This window comes from Littorina saxatilis, linkage group LG16 (genome assembly GCF_037325665.1).
Source record: "Littorina saxatilis isolate snail1 linkage group LG16, US_GU_Lsax_2.0, whole genome shotgun sequence".
NCBI lineage: Eukaryota > Metazoa > Mollusca > Gastropoda > Littorinimorpha > Littorinidae > Littorina > Littorina saxatilis.
This window is the reverse complement of record NC_090260.1, coordinates 36,467,157-36,490,560: the sequence shown is the minus strand read 5'-3', so window position 1 is coordinate 36,490,560 and position 23,404 is coordinate 36,467,157. Positions and strand designations below refer to the sequence as shown.

The 23,404-nt window shown below is 43.0% G+C and overlaps 1 protein-coding gene and 1 long non-coding RNA gene across 2 annotated transcripts in view; one reads left to right on the top strand and one right to left on the bottom strand.

Moving 5' to 3' along the window:
• Positions 1-23,404, top strand: part of LOC138950973 (kinesin-like protein KIF23) — a 59,390-nt gene that overhangs the window by 27,304 nt on the left and 8,682 nt on the right. The window contains exons 13-19 of the mRNA XM_070322686.1: positions 724-936; positions 5,411-5,513; positions 7,404-7,612; positions 8,903-9,013; positions 10,889-11,209; positions 13,913-14,018; positions 16,741-16,880. Coding sequence (XP_070178787.1) covers positions 724-936; positions 5,411-5,513; positions 7,404-7,612; positions 8,903-9,013; positions 10,889-11,209; positions 13,913-14,018; positions 16,741-16,880 — 1,203 coding nt within the window. The remainder of the gene's footprint in view (positions 1-723; positions 937-5,410; positions 5,514-7,403; positions 7,613-8,902; positions 9,014-10,888; positions 11,210-13,912; positions 14,019-16,740; positions 16,881-23,404) is intronic.
• Positions 2,444-4,819, bottom strand: LOC138950974 (uncharacterized). Its single transcript, XR_011450897.1, has 2 exons — positions 3,697-4,819; positions 2,444-2,995 (listed from the first exon to the last, which is right to left on the bottom strand). It is a non-coding gene; the product is annotated as an uncharacterized lncRNA (long non-coding RNA).

The following is a 23,404-nucleotide window of genomic DNA, read 5'->3' as shown; positions in this document are numbered from 1 at the left end:
GTCAGGGCATGATCAAGTGAACAACAAGCAGATCTGGGAATCCATACCATTTTGACGTATTTTGCACGCATGATTGTGTAGAATACGATCAGTGGGGAAAAAGTACGACGAGCGAGAACAATTCCTAGACTACTTTTCTTCACAAGCGCATCTCGAAGCCATCCAATATTTTGACATGTATGATTAGAACAGAACACTGGAGGCTTGAGAGTTAAATTATGCTGACTGAAAACTCCTGATAACTAATACTAACAGTCATTTTGAGCTTCAATGCATTGAATCATACTATTGGATTATGGATACATGGTTCATTACGTAAGTATGCACCATTACAATGTTACCATTGGTGTGTGAAAGTGTGTTTTGTGTTTGTTTTTGTTTTTTTAAATTTGGGGAGGGGATGAAGAGAATGCCTTTTTTTTACCTAATCCAAACGATTTGAATTTTAGTCTCAGAATGCACCAGATTGCACAGATTTTAATGTTCCATTTTAACAAAATGTCGGGGGGTCATGCCCCCGAACCCCCCAGATGAAACTTACTTAATTAACGGTGCGACGGACGTGTGTGAAGCATGTTGGATCATGGATGTTAAAATACTGTGTGGAGTACACTCATTTGTTCTGAAAATACACCAATTTTATTTAAGAATACTGGAAGTGCAAAACAGGGGTTCCCAGGTCCAAAGGAGATGAACTAATCATGTCTATGTCTCTTCCCCCAGCACGTGATGAAGTTCGCAGAGCTGTCCCAAGAGGTGCTGGTCACCAAGTCCCAGCAGGTCAAGTTTGACGTCGGCTTGACGCCGGGACGACGCCGCGCGCACGAGGAGTACGTGGAGAACATTGTCAAGGGAGACGTGATCCAGGGGCCACCACCCTCCACCCCCCGCCCCTCCTTCTCCTACAGTCTGGGCCCACCTTTCCCTCTGCTGGAGGTAACAACTGTGGGCATGGACTCTGCTTTTTCGTTCCTCTCTTCTCTCTCTCTCTCTCCCTTCTTGTAGCGTGTAATTCTTTCTGTTTCTTTTTTTTCTCTCTCCATAATACATCTCTCTCTCTCTCTCTCTCTCTCTCTCTCTCTCTCTCTCTCTCTCTCTCTCTCTCTCTCTCTCTCATAACTCATAACTCATAACTCATAACATTTTATTGATCCAACAAAGGAAATTAAATTGGTCATCAGCACATATAGGTCATTAATTAATAATTATAAAAGAAGAAGAGAAGAAAATTTATAAAACCCATGATAACAAAAAAATATCTAAAGTAATATATGTACAACTACAATACCCTTTTTACTTGCACACTTGACACACCGACACACCAACACACATGCATACATACCTACATACATACCTACATACATACATACATACATACATACATACATACATACATACATACATACATACATACATACATACATACATACATACATACATACATACATTCCATGTTAAAGTGTAGTTAAGAACATCACAGTAATTATATCATTGTTTGGATTATACTATTGACACTATACTTGCCCAATTGAGTCTAACTACCTGATGGCTAATCTACTGTGATACCTGTGATAACTGATGATGATTACTGTGATTGGTTTTATGTGTTTGGTTGGTCTCTTCTTTTGGTAGTGCAATAGCGTTAATTATGGATTGTTGTTATCATCATTTACATAAAAACTTATCTGTTAATCCAAACAATGATATAATTACTGTGATGTTCTTAACTACACTTTAACATGGAACGTATGTATGTATGTATGTATGTATGTATGTATGTATGTATGTATGTATGTATGTATGTATGTATGTATGTATGTACGTAGGTATGTATGTAGGTATGTATGCATGTGTGTTGGTGTGTCGGTGTGTCAAGTGTGCAAGTAAAAAGGGTATTGTAGTTGTACATATATTACTTTAGATATTTTTTTGTTATCATGGGTTTTATAAATTTTCTTCTCTTCTTCTTTTATAATTATTAATTAATGACCTATATGTGCTGATGACCAATTTAATTTCCTTTGTTGGATCAATAAAATGTTATGAGTTATGAGTTATGAGTTATTAAGGGCAGGCACTGGTGTTAAAAGTGATTTTTTTTGTTTCATAAGTGTTGGGTCAAAAATTGTTGCACAATTAAAGAACTCAGTCCATCTCCTGAGAAAATGAAAAAATTATTTTTTTTGGATCACCGGTTGCCTTGGTAGCAATCCAAGATGGCCACCAAACTGCCACTTTTTAAAACCCTAAGGCTTTTACAAAACCGAAAGGAATTTTGTTTTGGTGCTTGTTATTTATACATTAGCACAATACCCAACTTTTGTTAGAGGCTTTTTTTGAAATCTACAGTCATTCAAAAGATATCAGTGATAAAAATGAGTGACCTTGAATTTTATGAAAAACCGCCCCCAAAAATGGTATAACTTCTCACGAAAAAAAAAATTCAACAAAACGCTCTAACAAAATCTGCGAAATAACGCACTCGAGATGTATGCAAAGTTTCAACAACGCAAGTTTATTAGAAAAAAAGCCTTAGGCTTTTGAAGTGACAAAAAAGTAGTTTTGAGAAAATACACAAAACGTGAAGAAAATGTATTTTTTTTACACAAACGTTTATGAAACATGTAACAAAACAACACTAACAAAACAACAGGTATTGCTTAGTTCCACAAGAAAAACGGAAACAAAATTCAACAAAATTTAAAAAAACAACAGCCAGTGTTCTGCAAGCACCAAGGAACCTGTTCCAAGGTCACAATGATCAACTCTTATCCGTTACGTGCACGCTGCGTAAAGTATGCCCATCCATAATTCCCAACTTGTTACCAGTGAAGCCTCTTATCTTGGACCTCTTTTGGACTTGCTTTGAATAATCAGGGAGTCATATGGCAGTGTCCTTTACTTTCTATACTACAATATTTGGGTTGACTTCTGTGAATTGCCTTGCAATGCCATGGGTACTTTGGAAGCTCCTCTCCAGCTTCCACCTCTGCATCTGTAGAGACAACATACATTCAAAATTAATATGTCTATGACAAACTCAAATACTGCTATTCACATTTTCCCAACAATGACCCCCCCCCCCCCCCCCCCACACACACACACACACACACACATTTGAAAAAAGATATTTGATACATGTAACACGATATTTGGGCGCATGCACATGTCAGTGCTGATAGTCAAGCAGTGAACAAAAAGATGTTGACAAATCATGTGAATGGTGCGAAGGCAGTGCAGGTCTGGTTTACAGCTATTGCACATACATTGCATGCAGAAACCATATGGTCTGCATGGGAAGTATGACCACAAGCAATGTTCACTCACTGAGCCATGTGAATGCATGTTTGTTTGAGCCACAAGAAAACTGTGATCACAGGAGGAAGCTAGGCCTATATATAACATGCTCGAGAAAATAAATGAGGAAAGAACAGATGTTTTGCTCCAACCCTGACAAACCTTGTGACAACCAAGCTTCACAGTAGCAGCACATAACAGACTTTGCATCCTATTCAGTTTCTTTGCATCAGGGTGTTGTTACTTAGATTCTGTTCTTCAGCATATAACAGTCACACACGTACGTACACACACACAGTGACACACACACACACACACACACAGAGCCAGAGCCGCACACATAACCAAACAAATATATAAACTTCTACATGTTTGTCAAAAGAAGAAAAAATTACCTACCTACTACCATCTTGCTTATCAGCTGCTTGGAATCTTCCCTGCTCTGCTTGGGCTAGTATTCAACTGCACCAGATTTCCCAGGAGATGCATGGTGTTGCACCATGGCTGAACAAAGTCATTTTTGTATTGATTGTTCTTTTTCTAAGCAGTTAATTTGCTTTTTCCAGAGAAAAGATATAGGGTCTGCCTTCTCGTCGCTATAAATGGCGAACTCCGTGTTGTCCTTATTGCCGTACGCATTCCGCTCAGCAACTCTAAAATAAGTCGTGGCTCAAAACACTCATGGCAACGTGCTTCAAACGTACACCACCGATGGTGATTTCTTGCTCCGTCCCAGCTGTTGCAAGGGCAGCAGCATAGTTTCCAGCCAATTTTCATTCTGGACGAAGAAGAATGCACAAACTTGATCTTCCGATTCGTTCGTAGCAATAGCAGACGACACTATCGACTCGCACTTTCTTTTTAAACTTCCGTCACGCCAGCCTCTACAACTGATTTGATTTTACTCGATAATCATCTCCTTTGCGTGTCAAGCACTGAAATCGGGGCAAAACGTGTATTTAACTGAAGTTTCCACAAAGATATCCCAGGAAAATCGCAGCTGTAGATATTTCACATCGCCTTTGGCAAGATCTGGCGGAAATGAAGAATATTGCATTCTGGGAAGGCCGAATCGAACCGAACGAGACCGAGCATAAACGAAGTTTAATATCCGCGATTCGATTGGTCAGCAGCGAAAATTGCTCATACGGAATTTCCCGGAATCTTCATCGGTTCTCTTCGGCTCATTGGAATGTCTTCTAGTTGCTGTTACTAACGGCGCGAAACCCGTAAACGGAAATTCCCGTTGTCCGCGGTATGAACTGATCGTAGCAAAGAAAAGACAACTCATTCCAGTCATGCTAACGTGACCACCGTTGACGATGTGTTTGACTCGCAGTCACCTCTCAAACATACGCATTTTTTTTGCTGTTTTCTGTTTGTTCAATACACAATTGCATACACATACATTGTTTATTTAGCCGTTTTGACCGTTTATGATTAATTCTGATCTAAAATCAGTACATCAGAGTAACCAGAAGAGGTTCAAAATCCAGAATCAGAAAGAAAATGGAAATGACCAGGGAACAAAAAAATCACAGATAAGTTTTTATGTAAATGATGATAACAACAATCCATAATTAACGCTATTGCACTACCAAAAGAAGAGACCAACCAAACACATAAAACCAATCACAGTAATCATCATCAGTTATCACAGGTATCACAGTAGATTAGCCATCAGGTAGTTAGACTCATTTGGGCAAGTATAGTGTCAACACCATCACAACAGTGCTAAAGCTCATTATCACAGCACTGGATTACAGGATCTTTTTCGTGCGCACTTGGTCTTGTGCTTGCGTGTACACACGGGGGTGTTCAGACACCGAGGAGAGTCTGCACACAAAGTTGACTCTTTCTCTCTTTCTTTTTCTCTTTCTTTCTCTCTTTCTCTCTCTCTCTCTCTCTCTCTCTCTCTCTCTCTCTCTCTCTCTCTCTCTCTCTCTCTTTCTTTCTTTTCACTTTTCTTTCTCTTTCCTAAACCTATCTTTGCCTGGTTGGCATTTTTGCTTTCTCCTCTTTCTTCTTGGCTGTCCTGTTTGTCCCTGTCCTTGTTGGCTGATGCATTGTGAGGAGAAGACATTCTTAGAAAAACAAACTTGTGTGTGCGCAGTTACTGCAGCCGACTGACGACAAGACGCTGCCCAACATCGCCATGTGTCTGGACGAACGCATGAAGCAGCGACAGGCTCTCCTGGTGCAGTTCCAGCACAGAGGTGAGTCAGGTTACCGTCAGACAGGCACAGAGGTGAGTCAGGTTACCATCAGACAGGCACAGAGGTGAGTCAGGTTACCATCAGACAGGCACAGAGGTGAGTCAGGTTACCATCAGACAGCCACAGAGGTGAGTCAGGTTACCATCAGACAGGCACAGAGGTGAGTCAGGTTACCATCAGACAGGCACAGAGGTGAGTCGGGTTACCATCAGACAGGCACAGAGGTGAGTCAGGTTACCATCAGACAGGCACAGAGGTGAGTCAGGTTACCGTCAGACAGGCACAGAGGTGAGTCAGGTTACCATCAGACAGGCACAGAGGTGAGTCAGGTTACCATCAGACAGGCACAGAGGTGAGTCAGGTTACCATCAGACAGGCACAGAGGTGAGTCAGGTTACCATCAGACAGGCACAGAGGTGAGTCGGGTTACCATCAGACAGGCACAGAGGTGAGTCGGGTTACCATCAGACAGGCACAGAGGTGAGTCAGGTTACCATCAGACAGGCACAGAGGTGAGTCAGGTTACCATCAGACAGGCACAGAGGTGAGTCAGGTTACCATCAGACAGGCACAGAGGTGAGTCAGGTTACCATCAGACAGGCACAGAGGTGAGTCAGGTTACCATCAGACAGGCACAGAGGTGAGTCAGGTTACCATCAGACAGGCACAGAGGTGAGTCAGGTTACCATCAGACAGGCACAGAGGTGAGTCAGGTTACCATCAGACAGGCACAGAGGTGAGTCAGGTTACCATCAGACAGGCACAGAGGTGAGTCAGGTTACCATCAGACAGGCACAGTAATGAGTCAGGTTACCATCAGACAGGCACAGTAGTGAGTCAGGTTACCATCAGACAGGCACAGAGGTGAGTCAGGTTACCATCAGACAGGCACAGAGGTGAGTCAGGTTACCATCAGACAGGCACAGAGGTGAGTCAGGTTACCATCAGACAGACACAGCGCGTCACCCTGCAGCTTTTGGATTTGAATCCAGCTGTGTCTGGTGGATTTGTCCGATCTCCCAGGACGACTCATAAGCAGTCTTGCTTGTGCTGTTTCCCCCTTCTAGTGTACGCACAAGCACAAGACCACATAAGGGCAAACGAGATTCTGTTATCCATGTTAAAATTAGGTGGGTTATGGAAGTTGAATATACCCAGCCTGCAACCTCATGAGTATGATTGCTAACATGGCGGGGGGAAAGCTCACTCATGCAAAAAGGAGTGCACCTGGCAGCTGTTACCAACAAATGCAAAAAAAATTAATGATTTTGGAGTTTGAAAAGTGTGTTTCTCTGTCACTGAAAAAATCACCACTTCAGTTATGTAAAAAGAACACATCAAAAAAAATAACAACAAAACTAAGATTACAACAGACATTATCTAAGACGCGCCATTTTAGACACATTTTCTTGGAAGTTTGACTTGGAGAGTTGTACTGTTTGCAATGACTACACTTTTGTTTGTTTGTTCGTTCATGGGCTGAAACTCCCACGGCTTTTACATGTATGACCGTTTTTACCCCGCCATTTAGGCAGCCATACACCGCTTTTGGAGAAGGCATGCTGGGTATTTTCGTGTTTCTATAACCCACCGAACTCTGACATGGATTACAGGATCTTTTTCGTGCGCACTTGGTCTTGTGCTTGCGTGTACACACGGGGGTGTTCAGACACCGAGGAGAGTCTGCACACAAAGTTGACTCTGAGAAATAAATCTCTCGCCAAACTGCCAATGACTACACTAACACAGCACACACATCAAAATCTTGGTCATACACTGTTTCAATTCATGTTTAGGAGCTGTGTAATTACACTAGTTGAATGAAAATATATTGTCAACTTGATACGCAACATCTGAAGCTAAAGATAAATATAGGATGTGTTGTTCCAGCGGCCACGTTCCGATCCCAGCTGGTGGAGTTTGAGCGTAACTACAACACGCTGGGGGGCAAGTTTGGCGACCTTGAGGCCGCCCTGTCACAGGAAAAAGCAGCACGTCAGCGCATGGAGTCTCGCGTCCGCAACGCTGAGAGGAAGGGCGACGAGGCACAGCGCAAACTGAAAGAACTGGAAAGGGAGAACCAGACCTTGACGCTGAAGGTCCGTTGGTTTTGTGTGGTGCTTGTTTACTGTCTGTCACTGTGTCTGTTGGCACGTGTGTGTGTTAGCTTTGAAGTAGGCTGGTGAGGAGGGAATTACAACTGCTTTGCATGGCAAGAAGGATAGAAGTCTCTCTGTCTCTGTCTGTCTGTCTGTTTAGGCCCCCCAAAAAAATAGGTCTGTTTACGGTAACATAGGCCAAAAAAATAGGGTCGGTAGGTTGGGATTTTTTTTCTTTTTTTTCCCAAATGCCAAAAAAAAAGTCTAGGGTCGCACGAAAAAAATAGGGTCGGTCGGGTTACCGTAAACAGACTTTTTTTTTTTGTGGCCTTACACACATGTGTGTTACTATATGTGTTGTCATGAAGTCGTTGAACTGTACTGATTGCATTTACCCATTGCCTTCTGTGTGAAATGCAACATGTGGATGACGAACTAAGCAATGAGAGACAGAATGAGAAGAGCATCACCAACACCTGGTTTGAAGGGCGTCTCATAATACGTGTTTTTGGAGGGGATTCTAGTGTGTACATGACACAAGAGCGCACAGTTTGGGAAGCCTGTGTGACAACTAAGTGTTATATGTGTGACAATGTGTGTGACAACTAAGTGTTGTATGTGTGACACTGTGTGTGTGTGTGACAACAAAGTGTATGTGTGACAATTCAATGTTTTTGATAACTGAGTGTTGTATGTTTGACAATGTGTGTGTGATAACTAAGTGTTGTATGTGTGACAATGTGTGTGTTATAACTAAGTGTTTTTTTGTTTGTTTGTTTGCTTAACGCCCAGCCGACCACGAAGGGCCATATCAGGGCGGTGCTGCTTTGACATATAACGTGCGCCACACACAAGACAGAAGTCGCAACACAGGCTTCATGTCTCACCCAGTCACATTATTCTTACACCGGACCAACCAGTCCTAGCACTAACCCCATAATGCCAGACGCCAGGCGGAACAGCCACTAGATTGCCAATTTTAAAGTCTTAGGTATGACCCGGCCGGGGTTCGAACCCACGACCTCCCGATCACGGGGCGGACGCCTTACCACTAGGCCAACCGTGCCGGTCATAACTAAGTGTTGTATGTGTGACAATGTGTGTGTGATAACGAAGTGTTGTATGTGTGACAATGTGTGTGTGATAACTAAGTGTTGTATGTGTGACAATGTGTGTGTGATAACTAAGTGTTGTATGTGTGACAATGTGTGTGTGATAACTAAGTGTTGTATGTGTGACAATGTGTGTGTGATAACTGAGTGTTGTATGTGTGACAATGTGTGTTGACAGCTGCAGGACAAGGCCTGGAAGATCCAGGTGGAAAAGTCAGAGAAGGATCGCCTCAAGTCAAACTTCCAGTCACGTCTCAACATGAACAACAAGCAGTGGGAGAAAAACATGGTAACCCTCTCTCTCTCTCTGTCTCTCTCTCACTCTCTCTCTCTCTCTCTCTCTCTCTCTCTCTCCTATCTCTCTCTCTCTCCTATCTCTCTCGTGTGGCTTTCTCTCTCTCTCTTGTGTCTTACTCTCCCTCTTTCTTTCTCTCTTTCCTTCTCTCTCTCTTGATGGTGTGTCTCTCTCTTCTCTCTCTCTTGTGTGTGGCTCTCTCTCTCTTGTGTGGCTCTCTCTCACTTCTCTCTCTCTCTCTGTGTCTCTCCCTCTTTCTTTCTCTCTTTCCTTCTCTCTCTCTCTCCCTCTTTCTTTCTCTCTCTTTCCTTCTCTCTCTCTTTCTTTCTCTTTCCTTCTCTCTCTTTCTCTCTCCCTCTCTTTCCCTCCCTCTCTCTCTCTCTCTCTCTCTTGTGTGTGTCTCTCTCTTGTCTCTCTCTCTCTCTTGTCTCTCTCTCTCTTGTCTCTCTCTTGGCTCTCTCTTGTGTGGCTCTCTCTCACTTCTCTCTCTGTCACTTCTCTCTCTCTCACTTCTCTCTCTCTCTTGTGTGTGTGTCTCTCTCTCTCTTGTGTGTGTGTCTCTCTCTCTCTTGTGTGTGTCTCTCTCTTGTGTCTCTCTCTCTCACTTCTCTCTCTCTCTCTCTCTTGTCTCTCTCTCTCTCTCTTCTCTCTCCCTCGTGTGTGTGTCTCTCTCTTTCTCTCTCTCTCTCTCTCTCTCTCTCTCTCTCTCTCTCTCTCTCTCTCTCTCTCTCTCTTTCGCACACTCTTGTCTGTCTCTGTCTCTCTTTAAAAAAAACCTGGGTGCTCTTTCAATGTAGCGAGATATTATGTATTTCTAAAAACACATGTTCATATCACACATACATATCTAATCAGGTAAAACCGGCACGGTTGGCCTAGTGGTAAGGCGTCCGGCCTGTGATCGGGAGGTTGTGGGTTCGAACCCCGGCCGGGTCATACCGAAGACTTTAAAATTGGCAATCTAGTGGCTGCTCCGCCTGGCGTCTGGCATTATGGGGTTAGTGCAGACCTGGGAACCCATACGATTTTGCCATATTTTGTACGCATGATTGTCAAGAATACGCTCAGTACGGTCAGTGGGAAAAAAATACGACGAGAAAAATTCCTAGACTACTTTTCTTCACAAGCCCATCCTGAAGCCGATCCAGTATTTTGGCACATGATTACGTCACTATATAAGTCGCTGTCGAAAAAAATATAATTGGATCGTGTCAATCAATCAAAACAACCAGGTAAACAAAAGTACGGTATTTGGCGAAATCGGCTTTGAGAATAAACTAAGAAGAAAAGTGAAAAAATTTGAAGAAAAATATCACACACACACACAATTTGTAACCAACACACACATGTAGTGCCGCCCGGAATATGCTTTTTTAGGATGATTTACGACTTTTGCGCACATTTCGAGCAGACGAAAACACAAATTGGCGGCTCTCGCTCCTCCAACTATCGCGAGACACAAAAAAACGAATTCTCGCGCGCGCGAGATCCTGATACATCCGGTGTACACTTGTCACGACGACTTGTTGACAAACGAAGATTCGCGAATGAAAGAGAAAAGCGCCGAGTCTTGAGTAGAGAGCTAAATCCATCCTGGAATGCTAAAATTGGTTTTGTGCGACTAGACCCCCCTGCATCCCCGCCTGAACCTTGGCGGCCCCTAGACCCCGGCCTTCCAAAATTGTCAGTCTTGGCAAAATTTGTGACTCACACCAATGTGATGGTCGCAGAGGTCACATGAAGTAAAGCCAGGAGTGTGTGCCCTTTGTGTCCTCAGGAGCGAGTGAGGGTGCAGTTCTCGGCGGTCACAGAGGTAACTATATCACATGATGTAAAGCTAGGAGTGTTGTACACTATTTGTGTCCCCAGGAGCGAGTGAGGACCCAGTTCTCGGAGGACGCAGAGGCCCAGATCGAGGAAAAGGAACGCAAGCTGGAGATGCTGAGGGACATCATCAACACGGATGATGTTGAGACGCCTCGCCGTGCCCCCCGCCCCGCCCCCAAGCCGCGCACCTACACCACCCCCGGCGTGCCCATCACCCCCGCACGCTCCGAGACGGATATCAGGGGGGTGGGGCTGAGAGGCAGGGGGGCCAGGACCGTCACCACCCCCGCCGTGCCCGTCTCCAGGATCCCCAACGCCAAGTCCATGCAGGGACTCAACAACATCGGCACCACATCCGCCAAGGTGAGAATCAAGGGGGGCAACTGTGCCACTCACCAACACTGGCAGTGCTCTCTCTGCCAGGCTCAGATGGGAGGGACAGATCTGGGAACCCATACGATTTCGCCATATTTTGTACGCATGATTGTCTAGAATACGATCAGTGGGGACAAAAATACGAGAAAAATTCCTGAAATTCCTTTTTTTCACAAGTGCATGCCGAATCTGATCCAGTATTTTGAAACATGAGCACAGAGTTTGTCAGTAAACATTGAAAAAAGCATTCGTTTTAAATGTATAGGTAAGCTTAAGTAGCCGTGTGACGAAGCATGTTTGAATCATGGATGCTCAAATGCTCCATGGAGTACGCTCATTTTTCTGAAAATATGCCAAGTTTGTTTGAGAATACTCTCCAAGTGCAAAACAGGGATTCCCAGGTCTGTAGGGAAATCTGAGAGATTAGTTAACTTGGCTGATATGTCAGTAGTCAAACTCCTTTTTTGCCTGTTTGAAAGTTGTGTTACAGTACACAATGTCGTAACAACACTGATGGATTGCAGAGCTAGTGTGACTGTGCCGGTTAGGATCCCTAGCAGCAGAGACCAGTTAGAGCCACTGATTTTTCTTCCGTTTTACAGAAATAGATTGTCAGAAATGGTCTGGGCAACATGTCCGTGAGCACATGTCCGTGAGTCCAAGGGACTGGGTGGCCGAGGGGTAACGCACTTGCGCTCGGAAGCGAGAGGTTGCGAGTTCGACCCTGGGTCAGGGCGTTAGCAATTTTCTTCCCCCTTTCCTAACCTAGGTGGTGGGTTCAAGTGCTAGTCTTTCGGATGAGACGAAAAACCGAGGTCCCTTCGTGTATACTACATTGGGGTGTGCACGTTAAAGATCCCACGATTGACAAAAGGGTCTTTCCTGGCAAAATTGTATTGGCATAGATAAAAATGTCCACCAAAATACCAGTGTGACTTGGAATAATAGGCCGTGAAAAGTAGGATATGCGCCGAAATGGCTGCGATCTGCTAGCCGATGTGAATGCGTGATGTATTGTGTAAAAAAATTCCATCTCACACAGCATAAATAAATCCCTGCGCCTTGAATATGTGCGCAATATAAATTGCATAAAATAAAAAAATAAAAAATAAATCCCTGCGCTTAGAACTGTACCCACGGAATACGCGCGATATAAGCCTCATATTGATTGATTGATATTGATTGATTGATTGATTTTCACTCTCTGACCTTACCGGATTTACTGCTGGAAAATTGTCTCCCCTTTGCACGATCCAAGTCAGAAGAAAAGATGAGTAGGACAGAAAGCAAACCAGTACATTAAGATTGAGACTGATTCAGGTCATAATGAATTTGAAGAAAAATCGTAGTATTTTATAATGTTGACGGTATAAGATAAAGTCGATTAATTTTTAGTGACTTGTCTGAATAATCATAATAGAATTATATTTGCTGATGAAAATGCCGGAATGTATATACCTGAAATATTGATGTGACCGGGTGAAGGAAGGACCCCAGAGACCATGTGTGGGGAGGTACTCTGCTAGGAGTGGGTTTGAAATGCTCAAAGTTGCAGCTGCACCTTAACCCAGGCTGGCTTTTTCTTGATTTTTTATTTTGCCTACTGATCCCTGATCAAGTGTGTGTTGTGCTGTTTCCCTGTCCACAACTCTCGCTATCACCGGCACTGAGACAAGGAATGACCTGATCAAGTGTGTGTTGTGCTGTTTCCCTGTCCACAACTCTCGCTATCACCGGCACTGAGACAAGGAATGACCTGATCAAGTGTGTGTTGTGTTGTTACAGAAAACGGCCCCAGTGTTCAACTCTGGCTATCACCGGCAGTGACCTGATCAAGTGTGTGTTGTGTTACAGAAAACGGCCCCAGTGTTCAACTCTGGCTATCACCGGCAGTGACCTGATCAAGTGTGTGTTGTGTTACAGAAAACGGCCCCAGTGTTCAACTCTGGCTATCACCGGCAGTGACCTGATCAAGTGTGTGTTGTGTTGTTACAGAAAACGGCCCCAGTGTTCAACTCTGGCTATCACCGGCAGTGACCTGATCAAGTGTGTGTTGTGTTACAGAAAACGGCCCCAGTGTTCAACTCTGGCTATCACCGGCAGTGACCTGATCAAGTGTGTGTTGTGTTACAGAAAACGGCCCCAGTGTTCAACTCTGGCTATCACCGGCAGTGACCTGATCAAGTGTGCGTTGTGTTGTTACAGAAAACGGCCCCAGTGTTCAACTTTGGCTATCACCGGCAGTGACCTGATCAAGTGTGTGTTGTGTTACAGAAAACGGCCCCAGTGTTCAACTCTGGCTATCACCGGCAGTGACCTGATCAAGTGTGTGTTGTGTTACAGAAAACGGCCCCAGTGTTCAACTCTGGCTATCACCGGCAGTGACCTGATCAAGTGTGTGTTGTGTTACAGAAAACGGCCCCAGTGTTCAACTCTGGCTATCACCGGCAGTGACCTGATCAAGTGTGTGTTGTGTTACAGAAAACGGCCCCAGTGTTCAACTCTGGCTATCACCGGCAGTGACCTGATCAAGTGTGTGTTGTGTTACAGAAAACGGCCCCAGTGTTCAACTCTGGCTATCACCGGCAGTGACCTGATCAAGTGTGTGTTGTGTTACAGAAAACGGCCCCAGTGTTCAACTCTGGCTATCACCGGCAGTGACCTGATTAAGTGTGTGTTGTGTTGTTACAGAAAACGGCCCCAGTGTTCAACTCTCGCTATCACCGGCGCTCCAAATCGTCCGGCAGTGCTGCCGATGTCTGGCTGGAACACCGGCCTCGCACCAACGTCGACACCAGTATGTAGTCCACTCTCTGCATACAAATATTACATTGAATTGCACATTACAATGAACAGGCATTCCAAAATCTCTGCAATTTCGTGGATTTCTGAGTATGCAAAAATACAAAAAACAACAAATCTTTCTAGTGCATGTCATTGTGAACTGTACATGTGCTGTAACTAACATGTTGTATAGTTTAACCCAGGTGAGAGGGAAATGGTCAGTGTCAAGTAACGTGTGATGTGTGACACACACAGTGCTATGGTCAGTGTCAAGTAACGTGTGATGTGTGACAGACACAGTGCTATGGTCAGTGTCAAGTAACGTGTGATGTGTGACACACACAGTGCTATGGTCAGTGTCAAGTAACGTGTGATGTGTGACACACACAGTGCTATGGTCAGTGTCAAGTAACGTGTGATGTGTGACACACACAGTGCTATGGTCAGTGTCAAGTAACGTGTGATGTGTGACACACACAGTGCTATGGTCAGTGTCAAGTAACGTGTGATGTGTGACAGACACAGTGCTATGGTCAGTGTCAAGTAACGTGTGTTGTGTGTAACAGACACAGTGCTATGGTCAGTGTCAAGTAACGTGTGATGTGTGACAGCCACAGTGCTATGGTCAGTGTCAAGTAACGTGTGTTTTGTGACAGACACAGTGCTATGGTCAGTGTCAAGTAACGTGTGATGTGTGACAGACACAGTGCTATGGTCAGTGTCAAGTAACGTGTGATGTGTGACACACACAGTGCTATGGTCAGTGTCAAGTAACGTGTGATGTGTGACAGACACAGTGCTATGGTCAGTGTCAAGTAACGTGTGATGTGTGACACACACAGTGCTATGGTCAGTGTCAAGTAACGTGTGATGTGTGACACACACAGTGCTATGGTCAGTGTCAAGTAACGTGTGATGTGTGACAGACACAGTGCTATGGTCAGTGTCAAGTAACGTGTGTTTTGTGACAGACACAGTGCTATGGTCAGTGTCAAGTAACGTGTGATGTGTGACAGACAGTGCTATGGTCAGTGTCAAGTAACGTGTGATGTGTGACACACACAGTGCTATGGTCAGTGTCAAGTAACGTGTGTTGTGTGTAACAGACACAGTGCTATGGTCAGTGTCAAGTAACGTGTGATGTGTGACAGACACAGTGCTATGGTCAGTGTCAAGTAACGTGTGTTGTGTGTGACAGACACAGTGCTATGGTCAGTGTCAAGTAACGTGTGATGTGTGACAGACACAGTGCTATGGTCAGTGTCAAGTAACGTGTGATGTGTGACACACACAGTGCTATGGTCAGTGTCAAGTAACGTGTGATGTGTGACAGACACAGTGCTATGGTCAGTGTCAAGTAACGTGTGTTGTGTGTAACAGACACAGTGCTATGGTCAGTGTCAAGTAACGTGTGTTGTGTGTAACAGACACAGTGCTATGGTCAGTGTCAAGTAATGTGTTGTGTGTAACGGACACAGTGCTATGGTAAGTGTCAAGTAACGTGTGATGTGTGACAGACACAGTGCTATGGTCAGTGTCAAGTAATGTGTTGTGTGTAACGGACACAGTGCTATGGTCATTGTCAAGTAACGTGTTCCCGCAGTGGGGCACTGCGGTTATGAAATTAAAGGCCCCTCCTGTTTTTGGAACCGCAGGAGCTTTCTAGTTTGCTGTTAGGTAGATTTTTGGTTCCTCTTTCCTGTCATGCTCTCTTTTTCTTCATGAATTCTTTTCTTTTTTCTGCCTTCTTGCTCATTCACCTGTATTTTTTCCAAAAAACTCTTCTCTTGCCGCTTGTCTCGCGATTCATGTATAGTTTAATCTGTTAGTGTTCTGATGTAAGTCCAGCAGTAGATAGGTTAAGCCTATTTTAACATACTGGAAACTGGTAATCTTCCAGTAGGTATTAATTTAGTTTTACTAAAGCCTGCTGGGACACAAGTAATGGGTTAGTGCATTTGTAAACAGGAATCGCTTGACAAGTGGCCCCCTTCATCCCCCCCTTCCTCGTCCTGATATGGCTCTGCGTAGTCGGCTGGACGTTAAGCAACAAATAAACAAACAAACAAACAAACAAAGTAACGTGTTGTGTGTAACAGACACAGTGCTATGGTCAGTGTCAAGTAATGTGTTGTGTGTAACGGACACAGTGCTATGGTCAGTGTCAAGTAACGTGTGTTGTGTGTAACAGATACAGTGCTATGGTCAGTGTCAAGTAACGTGGGTTGTGTGCAACAGACACAGTGCTATGGTCATTGTCAAGTAATGTGTTGTGTGTAACAGACACAGTGCTATGGTCAGTGTCAAGTAACGTGGGTTGTGTGCAACAGACACAGTGCTATGGTCATTGTCAAGTAATGTGTTGTGTGTAACAGACACAGTGCTATGGTCAGTGTCAAGTAACATGTGATGTGTAACAGACACAGTGCTATGGTCAGTGTCAAGTAACGTGTGATGTGTGACAGACACAGTGCTATGGTCAGTGTCAAGTAACGTGTGATGTGTGACAGACACAGTGCTATGGTCAGTGTCAAGTAACGTGTGATGTGTGACAGACACAGTGCTATGGTCAGTGTCAAGTAACATGTGATGTGTAACAGACACAGTGCTATGGTCAGTATCAAGTAACGTGTGATGTGTGACACACACAGTGCTATGGTCAGTGTCAAGTAACGTGTTGTGTGTAACAGACACAGTGCTATGGTCAGTGTCAAATAACATGTTGTGTGTAACAGACACAGTGCTACAGCCCAAGCTGAAGAAGAAGCGGTCAGTGAGCAAGCTAGAGGTGGGCGACACCAAGGACGTGTCCAAGTACATCTTGACCCACCAGGAGGCCGACTCTAACGACGAGATGGTCACCAAGCTCATCAAGGTGAGCCTCAACCAACAACTCATATTATATGATAGTCTGTCATACTGCCACACTTGTCCTCACCATCTTCAATAACACTTGACATTCACACCATCTTCAATAACACTTGACATTCACACCATCTTCAATAACACTTGACATTCACACCATCTTCAATAACACTTGACATTCACACCATCTTCAATAACACTTGACATTCACACCATCTTCAATAACACTTGACATTCACACCATCTTCAATAACACTTGACATTCACACCATCTTCAATAACACTTGACATTCACAATCATCAGGTGACACTTTCTTGTTGGTAGAACTGGCTGAAATGGAATCAAATTGTGTATGTTATCATTTTCTTATGTAACCCCATGCAGTTTCTTTGTGTAAAATATTTACGATGGACTGAACGCTCCTGCTGGCCAAGACTACTGGACTTTACTGTATTGTGGGAATTTGTCTGGAAGTGGTCAACAGCAGATGTATAGTTGATAAATTTGCTTACACTATGTCATGATAATTCAACAATGTGTGCAAAGCCAGGTATTGATCTGTCATCTTACGCTCACACACACACACAGGATCCATATCCATGTCTCTAGATCCTATACTTTAAGCCAAGGCTCTTGTTCTTCTTCTTCTTCAGCGTTCCAGAATTTTCTGGTTACGTGCGAGCTTGTTTGCCCATTTGGGTTCCCCACACTATGCTCTGTGAGCATAGTCAGCTTCACTCCGCTTTCGTTGAGTAGGCATGCTGAGTATTTTCGTGTTTCCATAACCCACCGAACTCTGACATGGATTACAGGATCTTTTCTGTGCGCACTTGGTCTTGTGCTTGCGTGTACACACGAAGGGGGTTAAGTCACTAGCAGGTCTGCACATAAGTTGACCTGGGAGATCGGAAAAATCTCCACTCTTAACCCACCAGGCGGCAGCGACCGGGATTCGAACTCACGACCTCCCGATTAGGAGGCCGACGTCTTACCACCCCGCCACAACGCCCATCAAGCCAAGACTCAACCAACACGCCTGCTGAGTGACGGGCACCGTCAGGATTGTGCAGATAGCGCTAGTCACGCCCTGTGCACACCCTTTTCCCCCATTGAAAATGTCAAAGAAGCTGACAAACTGAAACAGCCATTCCTACCAGTTGATGTTTGATGTGACTGGTCATGTCATTGTGTGGGTTAGACTTCATTTGACTGTTTAGTACCACACAGTGATAGGTTTCTCATACATTTTGAATTGGCTGGGCAGAGACATGTTTCTGTTACATGTGTACTGGTCTGGGAAATGGCATGCACAGTCACTGCTCTTTTGAAACTTCTGAGTGTTGAGTGAGCAAGCCATACAGGGTGATATCGCTACATCAGAGCCACACCAGATTATCTCCAAATTTTGGGGTTTTGGTTTTTTTGCTTATTTTGTGTTTTTTCATGGTCTTACCAAGAATTCCAAACCTGGTGATGTAATGTTGCATAATTGCAGAGATACAGCCCAAAAACTGCCCTGGCATAAAACAAAATTACCTCCAGCTTGGGAGCCACATCTGAACAAATGGTTTTAACCACCTATGCCTCTCAGCAGGACAGAAGTCAAAAGAATGGGAGAGTTCAGAGCACTGCTGTACTCCTAGCTGATACTCTCCCCTCCCAAAAAAGAAGGGGACAGGAGGAAGGCAAAAATTCCTGCCTTCCACCTAACACTGACCTCCTGGTCACCCCTGCCCTGTAGGAGGGAAGGAACTGGGATGGGCTGTGCTGTGTAAAAACCTAACACTGACCTCCTGGTCACCCCTGCCCTGTAGGAGGGAAGGAACTGGGATGGGCTGTACTGTGTGAAGACTGGGTCAGCTCTCTTTTGCACATTGGTGCCGGAAATGAAATGTATACAAAAGGCCACCTTGAGTGTAGTCAACAGAACATCTCTAGTCACTGTAGCAGAGTAAACTGCACCCTTGGCAGAATCTGACACTTGGTCTTTTCCCTCAAGACATTTGAGCAGTACACATCTTGCTGACTTTGGAGTTTCTCTGCCACTTCAGTTGTTTACCTTGGTGAGTTTTTAACATGTTATTGATTCACTATTATATATATATATATATTATATTGACAGTCATATTATAATTATTTCCAATGTGCATACAGCATTGTGTTTTTTGTTATTTTTTGTTTTGTTCTTCGATTGATATATATATGACTAAGTGCCAAAAGGTGCTCACAGAACAGAAGACGACTTTGTTTTACAATAAAAATGTTTCTAAAAACGTGTGTCTGCTGAAAATTGGTGTGTGTGTGGATGAATGTGCGAAGAGATAGTGGACATAATTTCGTGTGTCTGACTTGAACGGTTTTGAAGTTATCTTTGTTTAAAGTCAAAAATAACGCCAAAACCGGCCATCTGAAAAAGGACATCGTGATACCTCGTGTTTTGAATATGCCACAGAAAAATAACAAGAAGCACAAATGAATTGCATTTAGTTTGATTGAATGCCTGAAACATCGCTTTACAGACGAGACCAAACGTCAAATCTAAATCTCGAGAGAATTTTTTTTTTTCGATAACCGAATTTTAAGGTGTCGCACGCAAGATGATTCGTCATCACGGCATACATTTTTCAATCGCAGATATTTACTAAATTTCTTTTTCAAAAACTCTGGAATTGATGTCGACACGTCAAGCGATAACGGTGTATCAAACTGCTGTCTTTCAAGTAATCCAGCAAAGACTGCAGAACTTTTGAACAGCATTTTTGAAAACGATTTGAAAATTTCGTCATATCTTGCGTGCGACAAAATGTTCGGTAATTAACGGTTATTTTCTTTTAAAAACAAAATTTACATGTACAAAGATCTACTTCATTTACGGAACCACGTGACACATTCTGTGTTCAAAATTTGTGAAGAAATCACGAACCACGATTGCGCTATCAAGTGTTGAAATTATGTCGTCAACATTTTTTCAGATCTTGCGTGCGACACCTTCTTGCGTTCAACATAAAATGTCACTACCTTATCGAGTTTAATGGGTAAAACTAACTATTTGTTGTCTTAGTTTAATCTTCTTAATTAAAAGCGTAATAAAACCGAACTTCTAAGATGAATTTTAATTGAGATTAGCGAAAGAGCGGGCACGCAAGTCGACCTTAAAGTAAAAGAATGATAACACGAGCGTTTGTCGTGTTGTCTTGCGTGCAACACATTGTCCAAAAAGGAAAATGTATATTTTTCTCAGACGTTTTTTAAGTTGAAACCTTGAAACTTCACACACATTTGGGGTTTAATCGCCCCCATGCATGGTAAAAGTCTTGTTGACCCTTGTCAGATTTCAAGGTCACGGCTGGGTCACATGTGGTTCAGAAAACGGATGAAACATATTTTTTCAGAGATTTTTGAAGCTAGAACCTTCAAACTTCAAACAACGCTTTTGCTTAATGATTGTTCAACATGGAGAATTCAAGGTTGATCCTTGAGAAATGTGAAGGTCATAGCAGGGTCTCGTGTGGGTAAAAAAAAAAACATAACCTTTTTCTCAGAGTTTTTCAAAGCAAGAACCTTGAAAGTTCACATTTTTGGGCTTAATAGCCCCCATACACGGTTAAAGTCTTGTTGACCTTTGTCGAATCTCAAGGTCACATGGGCAAATCAAAAACACGAAAATGCATCATTATCTCAGTTTTTTTTAAAGGGAGAGCCTTCAAACATCACACAACTCTCAACTCCGACTTAAAGAAGTTAAGGTAGATCCTTGTCACATGTCAAGGTCACAGAAAGGTCTCGTACGGGTAAAACAAACAAAACAAACAGATAATATTCATTTTTTCAGCTTTGTTGTTAGCTAGAATAGAGGCACATGCCACCATTCCATTCAACATGACTCATAGAAATGTATGATGTATGACGTAATTGCATTGTGTGTAATGACGCGGCTGCCTCTGTAGTTATTCCAGCCTTTGAAGAAATGGCGTTTTTCCTTGCTTGGACACATTTTTCCTTTTCTTGGATGTTTCAGGAGTTTGGGTGAGTTTGGTGTATATGGTTGAACACAATTTAAAATTTGCATAAAAGTGTATTAAAATAAACAGTGGTAGCCAGTCTCATCTGTTGTGTCGACAATTTAATCTCTTTTGTGTGACCTCAACTTGACCCCTCTGAATGCTCTCAATCATGGAAATTGACCACACTTTGATTATAACCAAACAACATCAAAACTTTGGAATGTGTGAAGTTTCAAAGGTGTTGCTTAAAAGGCGTTCGTGAAAATGACAATTGTATGTGTCTGACTTCAATGCGACCCCGCTGCGACCTTGACGTTTGATTTTATCAACCAGACTTTCATCATGTGTGAATGACTTCAAACACTATAAAACTAGTTGAAGAAATTGACAATTTTTCAAAGTTTAAGCCAGATGGCACTGCTGTGACCTTGAAATTTGACAAACATTAACCAGGCGGTCACCTTTTTTAGAAAATATCCTTAAAGGATCTTTAACCTTACTGTGACCTTGGAATTTGATGAGGTTTAATTTAACTTGCGTAGTGTGCCAAGTTTCAAGGCCCTAGCTTCAAAAACATATGAGAAAACCTCATTGAAAAATGTATATGTTTGACCTCAACGCGACCCTGCTGTGACCTTGACTTTTTCAACCAGACTTTAATCGTGTGTGAACATTATACACTAGAACTGTGTGTATTTTCAAAGCTCGTGCTATAAACGCGCTGAATAAATTGAAAATATTCCACATTTGGACCAGATGTGACCCCGCTGTGACCTTGAACTTTGACAAAGATTAACAAGCAGGTCACTTTTAATGAGGTTTTATAAAAATGCTGAAAGTATGTGAAGTATGTAAAGTCTAACTGATCTAGTATTAAAACATGTAAGACGTGACAACGACAATTTTCCAGTTTGCAAAGGAAATTTAACCTCGCTGTGACCTTGAAATTCAATGTTGTTTAGTGTGATGTGCACCATACCTGGAGGTCATTATACTTTGGTTGTGTGCCAAGTTTCAAAGCCCTAGCTTTAAAAACGTGCGAGATAACCTTAATGCTATGACTCAGTGCCGTTTTGAATGATATAACGAACAAAATTATCGTTATTTGTAAAATCATTTGGGTAAATTTATCTTTTCTTTTCGTAATTGGGTTCCAGCATCTGTTGTCTTAACAAAAATCACAATATCAGTCGTGTTTGTCAACTTTTATTTTTTAGCCCCTTTGTCCGCTTTTCGTGCGCACCTTTTGGCACTTAGTCATATACAGTTTTATTAGTATTCTGCAGAATGTAACATGGTGATGATGATGATGATGTTTTGATTTGCATTGCTTGTGTATGAAACAAACAAACCAAAAAAACACCCAACAGCAGAAACAAGACAAAAACACCTGAATATGTATGACTTTTTTTGCTACAAAATAGGATGATGGGTTCTTGTTCCACATAATGTATGCTTCCATGTTTATTTCAGAAACAATATGGCTGACAGTGATGCTCAGTGGTCTGACTGGGAGGAAGAGGAAATAAACGAGTTGCTACAGCGACTAGAGTCTGAAACAGACAATGGAAAATCTGCCGGTGAGATTTTTTCCCCTGGCATTTGTATCTTGATTTATCCATAATCTTACCATAATCAATTGAAATTTTGAGAAATTCAGAGCTTGTTGTTAAAATGGTGTCTTTCCTTTAATTCCATGTCTAAGAATTTCAACATAATCTTGAACATTGTAAATATTTATTTACAAAATTCATGAACATTAATGTGTGTGCTGGGCTTTTGTTTTATTTTGTTTCATTTTGTTTTGTCTGTCACTGAACATGTTGTCGAGTTCCCTTTTCATTCAGCAAGGTTTTAATACTTTACACAAACAAAAGTTTTACAGTTCTCGTTGATTATGTGTTTGTGTCTCTCTCTCTGTTTCAGAAAAGAGAGACAGTGAGCTGTCACAAGTGATGAGGAGGAGCAGCGAGACCGCAAACCTGCGCCAGCTCTCACTGAAAATCAACAACAAGCGCCTTGATTCAAGACTGCACGCCAACAGCATGGAGAGGGTGGAGGTACCTGCAGACGGGAATTGTTTTTTTCACGCTGCCTTACTGCACCTAGAGGAGAATGCTGAAGAACTGAGGAAGAACCTCTGCCATTTTATGACAGAGAATCTGGATGACTATATCCAGTTCTTCAGCATGGATCCCAGTCTCAGCTCAGAGGAGAGACTACATTTTGCCCGGGCCAAGATTGACAAGATCCGGCAACCTGGCCAGTTTAACACTGAGGCAAATGACATCATGCCTTTGGTCCTGGCCGAGTATTCTAAAAGAAGGGTGAAAATCTTCACTAGCAAGAGCAGGCATTCAGTAATCAATGTGAAACCCAGAGCACAGCACATGTCCAGCGTCTTTCAACCCATTTATCTCGCACACCTTGCTCCGCCGTTACAGGTTGGAATTGCAGAGCATTATGATGGGGCCATTGCTGTCAAACAGCACATTTACTCAATGTTCAATCCAGGATGGCCTTCGCCAG